This window comes from Hirundo rustica, chromosome 19, assembly GCF_015227805.2.
Source record: "Hirundo rustica isolate bHirRus1 chromosome 19, bHirRus1.pri.v3, whole genome shotgun sequence".
NCBI classification, from domain to species: Eukaryota; Metazoa; Chordata; class Aves; order Passeriformes; family Hirundinidae; genus Hirundo; species Hirundo rustica.
The window spans coordinates 4,850,158-4,862,766 of record NC_053468.1 but is presented as its reverse complement, the minus strand read 5'-3'; the positions used below and the strand labels follow the sequence as shown (position 1 = coordinate 4,862,766).

Genomic DNA, 12,609 nt, shown 5'->3' with positions numbered 1-12,609 from the left:
TAAAAGGCTCTTTGTGGTAATTTATCACACATGTTTATTTCTTTGCATGAAATAGCTGCGGAGCAGAACCAGCGCCAGATTCCTGTGTTGCTGTCAGAGCCACCAGCACAGATCTGTTTCCATTTCCAATCTTCACTTATATTGGCCAAGACCGAGTCACGAGGCAGAAATCTCCCCTCTGCATTTTAACAACAGGCACGGCCTGACCTTGTTCCCAGAGCCGTTCCCTGGCTGCCCCCTCCTCCCCAAGCCACAGCCCAGGCACCCAGGAACAGCAGCCTGTTTTGGCTCCACAGCCTGCCATGTGCTTTCATGATACCCTGGGGACTTGTTGCTGAAAAAGGCTTTAAACTCGAGGCAAAGCTTTGTGGAGCACTGTCCCAGGCTCTAATAATCCCTGCCACCGGATCACATCACGGAGATTTGGTCACCTGAAGCCCCACAAGCCGGGCTTCAGGGACGCCCTGCCACGAAACTGCAACCAAAACCCGCCTGGGGTGGCTGAGGACCATTGCACCAGTGAGTCTGACATTTCCTGGAGCACCTCAGGTCACGGGCAGCTGGCAGGAGCAGGGAGTCACCTTGCTGTGACTTGTGCGTGCCTGTGGCAGCCAGACCGAGCTCCCCTGGCACCGGGACGAGCAGGGCTCATCTCCTCGGTATTGAACATCCTTACAAAGGTCTTTTGAGTGCCCCCTTTCAGCCTTCAGCCCATCCCCTGCTGAGCACAAAGTGGGGCACAGAATATTCAGGCCAGGTCACCCACGGGCTTGTCCCTATTTCCCTCCCTCGCCGGTCTCCAGGGGCCACAGCTGGAAGGAATCCACAAAGCATCGCCCTGGACAGCAGAAGATGGTTCTTGACACACCAAGTGCAGCTCAGAGGCAGAATGGATAAAGCTGTAAGCCGCCAACAACCAAAATACAGCTGGTTCCATCCAACAGGCAGCAGCACGGCTACGCTGTGGTGCAGGTGAAGAAGAAGCGCTTCCCTCCCACTTTAGGTTATTTTTAATCACATTCACACGCCCCAGGTACCGAAAGGCCTCCGTGCAGCTGCACAAGCAGCTACACCTGCCCGTGGAGCGGGGAAGTCAGGCCTGAAGCCACCCCAGCTCTTTGCAGAGCACACTGAGGGGATGGGCTCCACCCCAGGCATCTGTGGGACCTCACACCATGGCTGCCTCCTTCAGACCTCCTCACGGCTTGGATCTCCTCTTGGAAGACCTGACCTTCTTGGCACTGCAGAACTGGCTCACTAATGAGGGCACTAATAAGTGGCTTTGCTTACTTCTGCTGCTGAAAGCCACAGCACAGCACACCCAATCTATTCCTGCCCTATCCTACCCTCACTCCTATCATCACCAGTTGTTCTAAAATAATCTGTGACCCCTTAATAAACACCCTGAGAGACAATAATCAATGCTGGCAGCAGCAGGATGGGAATCCTCTCCTCTCCCACAGCACTACTGACATGCTCCTCTCTTCCTTGAAGCAGGATGACATTTGCCCCACAGCTCCCAGGGGTCCCAGCCAAGGCTTCCAGTGAAGAACACCACATACGAAGGAGAGAGCAACATCTGCACAGAGTTCTGAAAGCTTTGAGTATATTAAAGCAACAGCAGCAGCAAAAGCACGGTGCACAGAGCGCTCTCTAAAGCCAGCCTCTGCCAAATTTAGGTCTCAGGGCTTCAGCCAGTGTCTAAGCCCTGTTAAATTAGAGGTAACTTTAACAGGAAGTTTTACTTCAACAGCAAGTTCAGTGCAGTTCAAATCTGAAAGTTTTCAACTACAGCTCAGGAAAAAAAAAAAAAAATAAAAAATCAGTGCTTCCCAGGCTTGTTTTCTGGGCGACCTTCCACCCAGCCCTGTTTGAGCCACACTGACAACAATCAGGGTAATGAGGCAGAAAATAAAGCAGTTATTTGGAGAATGATACTGCTTCTGCCTCCAGGCAGAAAGAACCCCAAAAACACAGGGATCCAGCTGACAGCTGTTGACCAAAGCTTTCCACACAATCCTGAACGTATCCAAGCGGGCTGTGCACACCCAACAGCTCAGCATTTCTAAGGGAGCCTGCGAGGAACTCTCACCCTCCTGAGAAGCAAAACCTTTTGTGATCAAGCAGAACCACGTTCCCGGGGCAAGATGCAAACTGTGCTTGCAGAAAGCCGGTCATACCCAGCTGCAAGGGTTTGTGCCCTGCTGACTCCTCCTGCACTATGTCAATGCTAAATCCAGTGCAAACACACGTCCAGCCTGTGCCAAGTAGCTGAGCACTGCATGTACAGGCATATTATGAGTCCTAGACAAAAACACTTCCTTTTCCCCCCCCCCCCACCTTCACCTGAGATACAAAGGGCAGGTGAAAAAAAAAAAAACCAACAAAAAAACGGATTGGGGAAAACAAGCTTTAGAATAACAATCAAGGACTCGCTCCCAAGGGTGACTGACCCTTTGTACCAAACACAAACACGTGCTATTCAAGCCACAGGCAGAAGATCCACTTTGTTCTTGCCTGCCAGCCCAGCTCACAGCCGCAGTGAAGGACAGAACAGCCAGGTAGTAACTCTTCACTTACCGTGAGCGACGTGAAGGTCATGCACATCCCACCAAAGCCATTCAGAGCCAGGGCAATGAATATCAGCACAGACAGAGCTGCAACGATAAAAAAACCTGCCCTCAGCTCCCACTGGGGCGCAGAGGGAAAGGAGACAGAGCCCTGAGGGCTCTTTGGTTCCTGACATGTGAAAACCTCAGTGGATCAACACCCTCAGGACACGTCACACTGTGTGTGCATCTCCCCAGCCACACAGGCTGGGAGGGACAGGGCTCTCCTCCAAGACAGAGCTCAGGATGGGATGGAAGGGTTCCTTTTCTCTAATGATCAGACTCACCGATCCAGCTTGTCTGATGGGTCTCAAAGGGAAGATTTACTTGAACAAACAACCCAAAGTGTCGTCTCACTATCTGCTCTTGAGGAGCAAGCTCCATCTACCTCTGGCAAAAAAAGCCAGTGTGCTATTACCCATTTCCAACCCTGAAAAAGCCATGAACTCGGTTGAAATTGCTCCTTTACAGGACCTGGCCCTGCCCAAACACAAAACTAAGAGAGACCTGGGTATCTCAGACGTTTGGCCCTTGCTACACTCCCCACTTGGTGTTGTGAAACACCAGCCCTTCCCGGAGCCACTTGGCTCCCTCGGGCTGGCAGATGGCTTGGCTTGTGTCCCCAGCAAGACCCCAGTACAGCACTTGGAGAGGGGCTGACAGTTTGAACTCCGCTTCCCCAAAAACCCCAAACCACAGCCCTGAGGCGCTCCCAGCTCAGCGGGAAGATGCCAACTTACAGTCGGGGTTACTGGCACCGTACGCGATCAGCACGCAGGACACGGCAAAGCAGGCGCTGCAAGGGAACCAGAGCCATGAGTTTCTCACCAACAGCCCGACCCACAGTGAATTATTACAGCTGCTTCCACCTCCTCAGCGCCTCGCAGGGCAACTGCTGCAAGAGGGAAGAGGGAAGCTGGCAATCTGGAAAGAAAAATCCAGGGAAATACCCACGTATTAGTGGCAAATAAGTATTACAGGCAGGCCTTGCACAAGGGCTGGGGCAGGAACCTTTCCTCCCACCACTGACGCAGCTCTGTCTGGACTCAGAGTCCCTCTGGTTTTCCAGCACCGAGTTTTTCCAGCTCTCACCTCAGGGTGACCAAAGGAAGCAGCAGCAGCCTTTGTCCCGAGCCCCAGCACTCAGCTCCTCTCTGGCAGGGGCTGACTCAGAGACCTGCCCTGTTTTTCCCACTCTGCCCACAGGCCAGCTTGGTTTCTAATCGAGCTCACTGCATTAAAATTGTGACAGTGCTGGGGTCCACTGATCCCAAAAGTCACCAATCCATGAGTCAGTAGTCACTAATCCATGACAGAAACAGTTGACAACCTCGCTGTTCAAGGCAGAAAGCAACACACACCACATGGAAGAGAAGGGCCCTGGGAAAGGCAACAGGACATGTTTATCCCTGAGTTAACTCCCCAGCCTGCAAACAATGATGTAACATCTTGGTTTTGTGCCTCTCAGGACATAGCTCCCAGCCCAAGGAGAAAGCTACCCTCCCTGACTCACAAGTGACTCCGCTCTTCCTCCAGGCTCCATCTGGCCGGGGATCACAGAGCAGCACTGGAGAGCTGAAGTGTGGACATGGAGTTCCAGGCCCTTCCCTTGTGGAGCAATCCACTGTGCTGGCTGAAATCAGCCCAGAGCTGCTCCCAGCGCCTGTGCAGATCCCAGCCCCGTGCCTCAGCCCCTTCCCAAGGCTGCAGGGAGCCCAGAGCCGGCGGGCAGGGTGGGAATGGAGCCCCCAGCCCAGCCCCGGAGCCCTGCACACCCACCTGCCCAGCAGGCGCAGCTTGCGGGGGCCGTACTTGTCCATGACAATCCCCAAGGGCAGCGTGATGGCGCTGAGCAGGAAGGAGCCGATGGTGAAGGCCAAGTTCAGCATTTCATCCTGGGCGTTGCAGGAAGGCCATTTGGGCTCCGAAGCTGTGCTGTTCTCGAGCTCAGAGCTGTTGGTGGTGGTCTCTACGCGGGGTTGGAGAGGACAGTGTGTCAGGAGGAAGGAGGGAAGGGAAAAGCCCTGCTGGGCAAACGCCCTCCACAGCCCAGTTTTTATTCTCATCAGTGAGAAATGGAGAAGCAGAGCAGCAGAAGGAATGAGGGGAACCTGATGAGCTCTGCTTTGAGCAGGAAAAAGCACCCAGGAGACAGGTATCCCATGCAGCAGCAGGGTAAAAACCTAAGGATGGAGATTCATTCATTTATTAAAACAATATACAGCAAGGGCCTGGCAATTACAGGAGACTAAACCCAGCCAAACCTGAAGGGATACAAAAATAAGGTCCTCCTAATCTACAGCTGTCATGTTCTCAGAGATCTTTTCCCTAACAAAACTAACGACAGCTACAGCCAAATCAGTTATTTTGGTTCCAGACACCAGGCTGACAAGGCCTGGCACTGAGCACAGCCTGCTCAAATGAAAAGCTTCCTACCCTCACTGCAGGCATCAGGATGAAGAATGGCTTTGCAGTAGCCACCCTGCTTTGACTGCCCTGGCTCTCAAAAATCCTTCCTGGATTTAACTACCCTGCTCCCAGGGGGGCTGGCAGCTCACCTGCCTTCTCTGTTCTTTTTTCAAGGATTGATGCGGAGCAGGAGTTAAAGATGCAATCAGCAATTTCTATTCTTTCAAAATGGGTTTATGTCACACAGATCAATTATATCCCCAGCTTTCTGGTCTTGCCCTTACATGAGGAACTCTGCATGCAAACTCCCACGCCGAACAGAGCCCACGTTGTGTAACCGAGAGAGAAACAGGCCAGATCAGGGGGAAAAAAAAAAAAATTGAAAGGAAAGAAGTTCCCTTTTACTGCCTCATGTCAACTCTCCTGTTACATGCCTATCCCAAGGCTGCTCACAACTCCTCGAGTGTGTTGTGTGCCTTCAGACTTCCACTAACTCACAGCTCCCGTGAGCTCCAGCTCTCCTTCTCCCAACACCCATCTGCAACCTTTGCTGCTATGACAAAGCACTTGCTCTCTCGCTGCTGCAAGTGATATAAAACACTCTCCCTCATATTTAATAATTGATCTGACAAAGTTCAATACTAAAGGAGGAACAGAGAGAGAAGCCTCCGACATAACCACCGGCACCAAGTGAGGCTGGAGGTTCCCAGCGAGCCCCGGTTGGTTTAGTTAATTAGCAGGAATCCCTCATGTGCAGGTGGCTTCCCATTCACTGCTTGCTGTGGCTGCTGGGGGAGGTCCCCATGGCTGCTCAGTGTTATCTCTGGAGCTAACACAGCCCCACTTTGCACCTCCCTCCCTCCTTCCACCCAAACCTCAGCCCCTCTACAGTTACTGGTTTTACCCTGGCTCTGCCAGCTGCCCTAAACCACCCTCCCAGCTTTGTGTCCACTGCAAACAAACCTCGCTCCACCTTCTTCCTGCCATCAGGTATCAGCAGGAATTCAGGCACTGATATCTGAGGCCTTGGAGCTGCCTCTGTCCCCTCCCAGCACTCCAGGGAAGGCAGGGGCACTTCTCCCCATTTACACTGCTCCCACCAGCATCTTTGCTAAGATGGTTTCAAACCGCCTGTGTCCCTCTCCACAGCCATGTGGTCCTGATTGATAACTTAATCTGCCCCTCCTCTTGTCCTGTTAGTCATGGAGAGCCAGAGTAAGCAACAAATATCCCCAAAATGTCACACATGCCACCAGCAGCATCTCCTCTGCAGCCTGAGGCACCCGAGTCACATCCTTAGAAATCAGTCCTGGACAGACTTTGGGAGGCTCTCTGCAGTTTTCACCCACAGCATCAAGGCTTTTGGGCTCTCCACAAAGATAAATTCATAGGAAACAGATGTGGGTGAGAGGTGAAACTCGGGAAAACAAGGAGAGGAGGGGGTTGGCATTGATGAAGTAGTAGCAGTTTCCCTGTGTCAGCACTCTCCAGAGATGGCTCAGCTGATGAGTGGAAGGAGGGTGGAGGGACACGAACAGAGCAGTGACCTTGTAGCTTCTGGCTGCACGTGTTAAACCCTCCCCACAAAGAGACCTCCTAAGAGAAATACTCAGCCTTTAAAGCTGGAGAACACTAATTCCTGTTGTGATGTGTTCAGCTGCTGCGTGTCCCCGAGGAGCTCGCGCAGCCCACACCTGCTGGCCCTCCCGTGACGAGGACACAGCTCAGAACCAGCAAGGAAATCTGCCCCTCCCTGAACACTGGAAAGCTGGGAATGGGACACCAAACTTTGCTCCCTGCCTTGTACCAACCACCTTGTTTACAGCTGCTGGGTGCCAGCTCCGAGGAGGGGCCAGGCAACAGAGCTGTGTGGAAATACAAATTGTTTGTGAAAATAGAAGCAGCCCCTGAGCAACAAGAGAAGATCCACTGAGGCGTAATGGAAATGATTCCAGCAGCCCTTGGCACCCTGACATCCCCTGATCCTTTGAGCCACCTCCACAAATAGAACATTTTGGAGGGGCTGCAGGTGCGTGCGGCAGGCACGAGGTCCAGCCAAGAGCCGCCTCACCCACGAGCACGGATTCGGGTGCCAGCAGCTCGTTGGCACAGGACAGCGAGTGGCAGCACAGGACATGCAGCTAGGAGGGGTTTAATGGGCAGAGAACCTGCCTAACTACTCACCTACCTAATGCACCTGGTTACAACAAGCAGCAGCTTCCCCTCAGTCACAGCTCACGTCCCGTTCCAGACGGGCGCATGCCACACGCCCGGGAAGATCTCCTACGTGCCTGGCTCCATCTGGAAAACTGCTCTGGGGAAGGGCTGGCGCTGTGCCCACGGTGGTGCCCTCCCCAAATCCTCTTGCCAAGTCCACCTGCGTGCAGCACACGAGGTGTGACACCCGAGCAAGGCAGCGGCGCAGAGGCTGCGCTCCCTCACTGACGAGCCAGCAGAAGCTACAAGTCTTTACCAGCAATTACAAGAACATTGCTGCCTATTTTTACAGCGCTCCCCACACGAGCAGCAGGATTTCTACTGCCCAATTAGTAGTTCGAGTTACTATTTAAAGAATGACAGCTTAGGTGGAGGAGAAGGCTGCCTGGGTAATCATTTATGTCAAGATCATCGCTGGGATTTGTTCAGGCTGGAACATTCAAAGCCATCCTTGTTCCCAAATTAAGTGCTGCAGGTTCCATTCGAGGGTCAATCATTAACTGCTCTTTACCGACCTCTTCAAATCCCAGGCTCGAACACACACACACACCACATTACCAGAGGAACGAGTCTGGCTTTTCCAGGAGCGACTGCCATCTCAGATGGCAGAGAGCAGTTCTCTTTTCATCTTATTTCAGGGATCAGACTGAGTCAAACAGGCAAGACACCCCCAGCCACCCTGACAATAGCTCTGTCACAGCCTGCACACACTCATTTTCCTCCTCTCCTTTTTAAAGAAGAGGAAGGAAGAAAAAAAAATTTAAAAAAAAAAAAAGGAGGGAAAAAAAAAAGACAGAAATCAAGGGCAAAGAACTGCAAGTATTGGTTTAAAAAAATAGCACACTGAAAGACATGTGCAAACAACTGATTCTGCAGTCTGCCCACATAAGAACATGTTTTCTCTTTTCAGGATGGTGTCATACTTCTGGGAACTGGGAGGAGATGTTCTTGCTTTGTACCACTGCAAAAGCAATTTATTCGGGTTTCCCTGCCCTTCCAGGACCCCGTCTCTGGGTGCCTGAAAGCTTCATATGACCAAGGCACAGTCAGTTCAACTGTCCTCTCCCCAGCTGTGCTTTCATTTTGCAGCTGTTCTCAGCCAGCACCTTCCCACGACAGCTGCTGATCAGCACAGTGTGTTTCCTGTACAAATCGAGTATTTACCACCTTTATTCTTTTCCTGTTTACAGCCTCACGTGTGCAGCCCTGCCACAAACCGTAGCTGTCGTATCTCCCCAGATTGTGAGGGACCTTCAGACTGCAAGTTCCCAACCCACAGCTCAGACAAATAAGGGAAAAGAGCGGTGAGGCAGCATCTTCCTCCTATGACCACGTCAGGGCTCGTTACCTCGCTGTAAGTGAATTAGCTTATCATCCCTTTGGTATTCTGCAGCCCTGTCTTAGAGGAAAGCCCTCTGTGCCCCTTATCTCTGCTCTTTGTGAGCCGATTATCAAGTTCACTTTTTTTTTTTTTTAAAGCATGTTTTGGACCGTTCAGCCTCCCAATCCTAGAAACATCACAGCAAGGCAAGGCTCTGGACTGATCAAATTCCCAAAGAGCTGATAAGGCCCAGAACGGTGATAAAGACTGTGGAGTCAGCACTTGCACCGAATAAAAGATGCTGCTTCAGTTGGTTAAAGGCCAAGTAGTAGTGTAGTAAAATTAAAATGGGAACAAAGTGCTACCACCAGGCTCCTTGTCAGCGAATTTCAAACATACCTCTGAGGAGGTGGCCCGGCGGGTACAACCCCCCACTCCAGCCCCGTTGCACAACTGCTCTGAAAATATTTTGTTATTTTGGATTTTTTTTTTTTTTTTTGGAGAGGTGTCCATCCCCACCCTCATGTTACTGAGCTAAGAGTCCACTAGACCCCACATTTGTACAATTGCTGAGTAAAATCCAGCACGAGGAGCAAGGAAGGAAAGAGAGGGATCCAACAGGGAGACAAGGAGTCCTTCATGAACTGCAGCACTTTCTGGGCAGCTGCTGTTACCTTCAGAGAGGAGCCTGCAGAAGGGACAAGGTCTAGCTTTGCCTCTCATTGGAAAGCATCACAAAGTGCAAGAGCTTTTGCTGACAAACCGAAAGCCCTGCCAAGAACCTTTGGCTCATTAGGAAAATTCTTTTTTTTTTTTTTTTCCTTTGCAATACTTACATGCCCACAGCGGCATTAGGAACAACAAGTGCCCAAAGGCTACTAGTCATGGTTTGTTTGCACCAACCTCCCAGCCAAGCTGGCTGCAGGATTCAAAAGGTTACACTGAAAAAGGCAACCATTGGGTCACCCTAATGCCAGCAAAGGGAAACCTCAGTTTGGGGCTGGTCACTGAGAGTCTCCACACACTTGGAGCCAAGAGTCTTCCCCACAAAACTCTTAGTGAGGACAAAAACAGAGAAAGGAAAGTGAGTCAGCATGGATGATTGTCCCCACAAGCCAGTTGAGAAGTGATGGCCAGATATTTGAGGACAAGGAGAGCATTTGACTACACAAATTTCTTCAGGGATTGAGCTTTCTTGCCCCAGGGCACAGGCTGGCTCCTGGGAAGGAGCAGTTGCCCCCAGGGCAGCAATTTCACAGCAGTCCAAGCATTTGCACCTTCCCTGTGGTCTGTGGGCATGGGCACTCCCATGGGGAGAGCCAGAAAAGCCACAGGTTGGTGAACAGGAGTGAGAAACCGAGGTGAACCTCACTGACTCGGAAACCAAAAGCTGTCAAGGCAAAGAGCACGAGGAGGTGGGCCCCAAGTGAAGTTCTTGTCAGCAGAGCACATCTCAGGAAGCAGACAGGAAAATGCCTGCTCACAGAGACAGTCAGCATTTGCTTATCAGCTGCTGTGTGCTTTATCTGGGTGGCAGAAAGTCTCCACCTGATGGGTTTAATGTGATGTCCTACACAGGCCTGTGACAAAGTCTCCATGATGTGGAGAGAACACAGCAGCCTTGAACAGAAGTCCTGAAAGGTTTCCAGGCACTGGGAGTCTCCCTCAGACACAGGAATGCCCCTGAGGACGGCGACACGGGAGCACTGCCCTGAGAGCAGAGCACAGGATGGAGGTGGAGCTGCCAAACTGCAGCTGATAAAAGACCCAAACACGTGCATGTTTGCCAAGGGCACCAGCCCAGGCCCTGGTACACAAAGCAGGGGAGATAACGAGCAGCTGATGAATGAGCAAAACCCAAAGTATCATCACAGCTATCTTTGTCTGGACTTTGATTCCCCACACCTCGGTTTTCCCCACTGTTCTCAGCCATTACTCAACTGGGGGGCCAAGGACTGATTTCCAACTCCTCCACCAGCCCCAAATGGGCTGATCCAATCTCAGTCTCCATCACACATCCCTGGACAGAGCCCAGACTGCCTCTCTTCACTCTGCCCCTCCCTTCGCTGAGCACATGCAAACCCTCAGTCACCACAGCAGCTTTCCAGACCCACACCTTCACCCTGGGGCTCCTTTTAACACCACTGACCACCCAAACACACTGTGGGATGCACAATTCTCTCCATGCCCAGGCTGGGGATAGATGCCCACCTCCAGGATGTTTTCCCAGGTTACCATTCCCACACCACAAAATTATCTCTCCCCTTCCAGGCTGTGTCTGCAACAGGGACAGTCACTTGTGGCTGGGGCAGAAGGTAAATCTCAAATCCTCACAGAAACACAACTAGGTTTAAACACATCCTGGGCGCTGGAAGAAGGAGAGGAATGATCAGTAGTATTTAATTCTGCAGATTCTCCTCAACAGCAGCACTGGACTGCCCTGATATTGCTTGCCTCCTTGTTTTCTCACCACTAAGAACAAAGCTCCCCTCAAACTCAGGACACCCTCCCCACAAAGCATCATCCTCCAGAACCCATCCAGAACCCATCCAGCCTTCCCCTGCAGAGGAAGAACTCGTGGCCAAGTAGAACAGGCCATCCAGAAAAGCTCTACCCCATCATTAAAGCTCCTTTTTCCAATCACCCTACAAAGCAACAGCACCCACAGGCACACTGCACCATCACGAGGAAGCCACTGGTTTCGGGAAGGAGCACAAATCCTCTCCTGGGACTGATGTGGAGCTCACCCCTCCTCCAAGCAGCTCCACACCACCCTAAAGCAGAGAAGCACACCAGCAAACCTCAGCAGCGCCTTCCCCACACACGAGCCCGGAGCATTCCTTACCCAACCCGTAGCACAGGTAGGAATAAAACCCTTCTGCCTTCAGCATGATGAGCAGGGACCCCCAGCCCAGCAGGACGGCGGAGAAGAGCAGGTTCTCGATGATGGCCGTGAACGCCATCCACCAGCGCCGCCGGTGCGCCGTGGCCAGCGTGGGGGCCATGGCTGCCTGGGTGGGGTGGCCTCCTCCTTCACAGCCTCAACCTGCAGGGAGCAACACCCCGGTGAGTCCACACAGACAGCACACGCTGCTCAAAAAAAGCACAGGAAAAACCCCCCCCCTGGTTTAAGGAACCTCTCCACTGGCAGCCAGGCAAAGCTGCCTGCTGAACCCGGGTGCAGAACTGGTTCCTGCAGGTGCCAGCTTGCCAAGCGACCTGGAGGGATGGAGGAGGCAGAGGTGCCCTTGGAAGAGCCCCTCGGGTGCTCACTCCGAGCGACACGGGGCCCTGCTCAAGGACTCTGTTCCACTTCCCGAGCAACAGGTATGAAAATGCAGCAAACAGCCACTGCCTGGAGCCCACTGCCCCTGCACGGGGCAGGCAGCTCATCGGTGATGCACCGGGGGAATAAATGCTGCTGCCAGCACCCTGATGCCCCCTCTGCCATCAGCCAGTGGGAGACACAGCCCCACAACCCCAGAGGCGGCTTCAGAGACCCACCAGGTCTGCTCTGCCCCATGCAAAAGCACAGACCGGCTCTGGAAGGTGAGGGCTCTATAAATGCAGTTTTTACCATCAATGGCTCACCAAGGAGCACTTTTTGCTGCCTGACAGACCGACCAGATAGGAGTGATAGCTCCAGGCTGCCCCAGACGCTGGAGCTGCATTAACTGTGTCCAGCTCCACTTGTCCCGGTCCCTGGGGCCCATGGGAGCGAGCAAATTTGGGAACACACCTGTCCAAGGGGCAACCCTGGGGAGCACAAGGCACAAAGGTGGCCCTCTGAGACAAGGTGAGGCTTCTCCCAGCCCAGGCACACCTCGGCCCCCGCTGTGGGGAAATCACCTGGCCACACACCCAGCCAGGACAGCTTCCCTTACTGGAGAGACCCCAGCCCTGGGTGCTTTGGCTGGGCCAGGGACTGACCCAGCTCCCTCCGGTGATGCCTGGAGGTCAGGGCTCCCTTCCAGCCACAGGAGCCGGTTCAGAGCCCCCTGCCTTACCAGCCAGACCCTCCCCAAACCCCCCACCCACAGCGCAGGCCCGCTG

At 52.9% G+C, this 12,609-nt stretch overlaps 1 protein-coding gene across 1 annotated transcript in view; it reads right to left on the bottom strand.

Annotated features, from left to right (window-relative positions):
* The window catches only part of SLC43A2 (solute carrier family 43 member 2), a 31,367-nt gene that overhangs the window by 18,377 nt on the left and 381 nt on the right, over window positions 1-12,609 (bottom strand). Inside the window, exons 2-5 of the mRNA XM_040082283.1 lie at window positions 11,402-11,602; window positions 4,389-4,578; window positions 3,350-3,405; window positions 2,581-2,657 (exon numbers count right to left, since the gene is read on the bottom strand). Of these exons, the coding sequence (XP_039938217.1) occupies window positions 2,581-2,657; window positions 3,350-3,405; window positions 4,389-4,578; window positions 11,402-11,561 (483 nt within the window). The 5' untranslated portion in view covers window positions 11,562-11,602. The remainder of the gene's footprint in view (window positions 1-2,580; window positions 2,658-3,349; window positions 3,406-4,388; window positions 4,579-11,401; window positions 11,603-12,609) is intronic.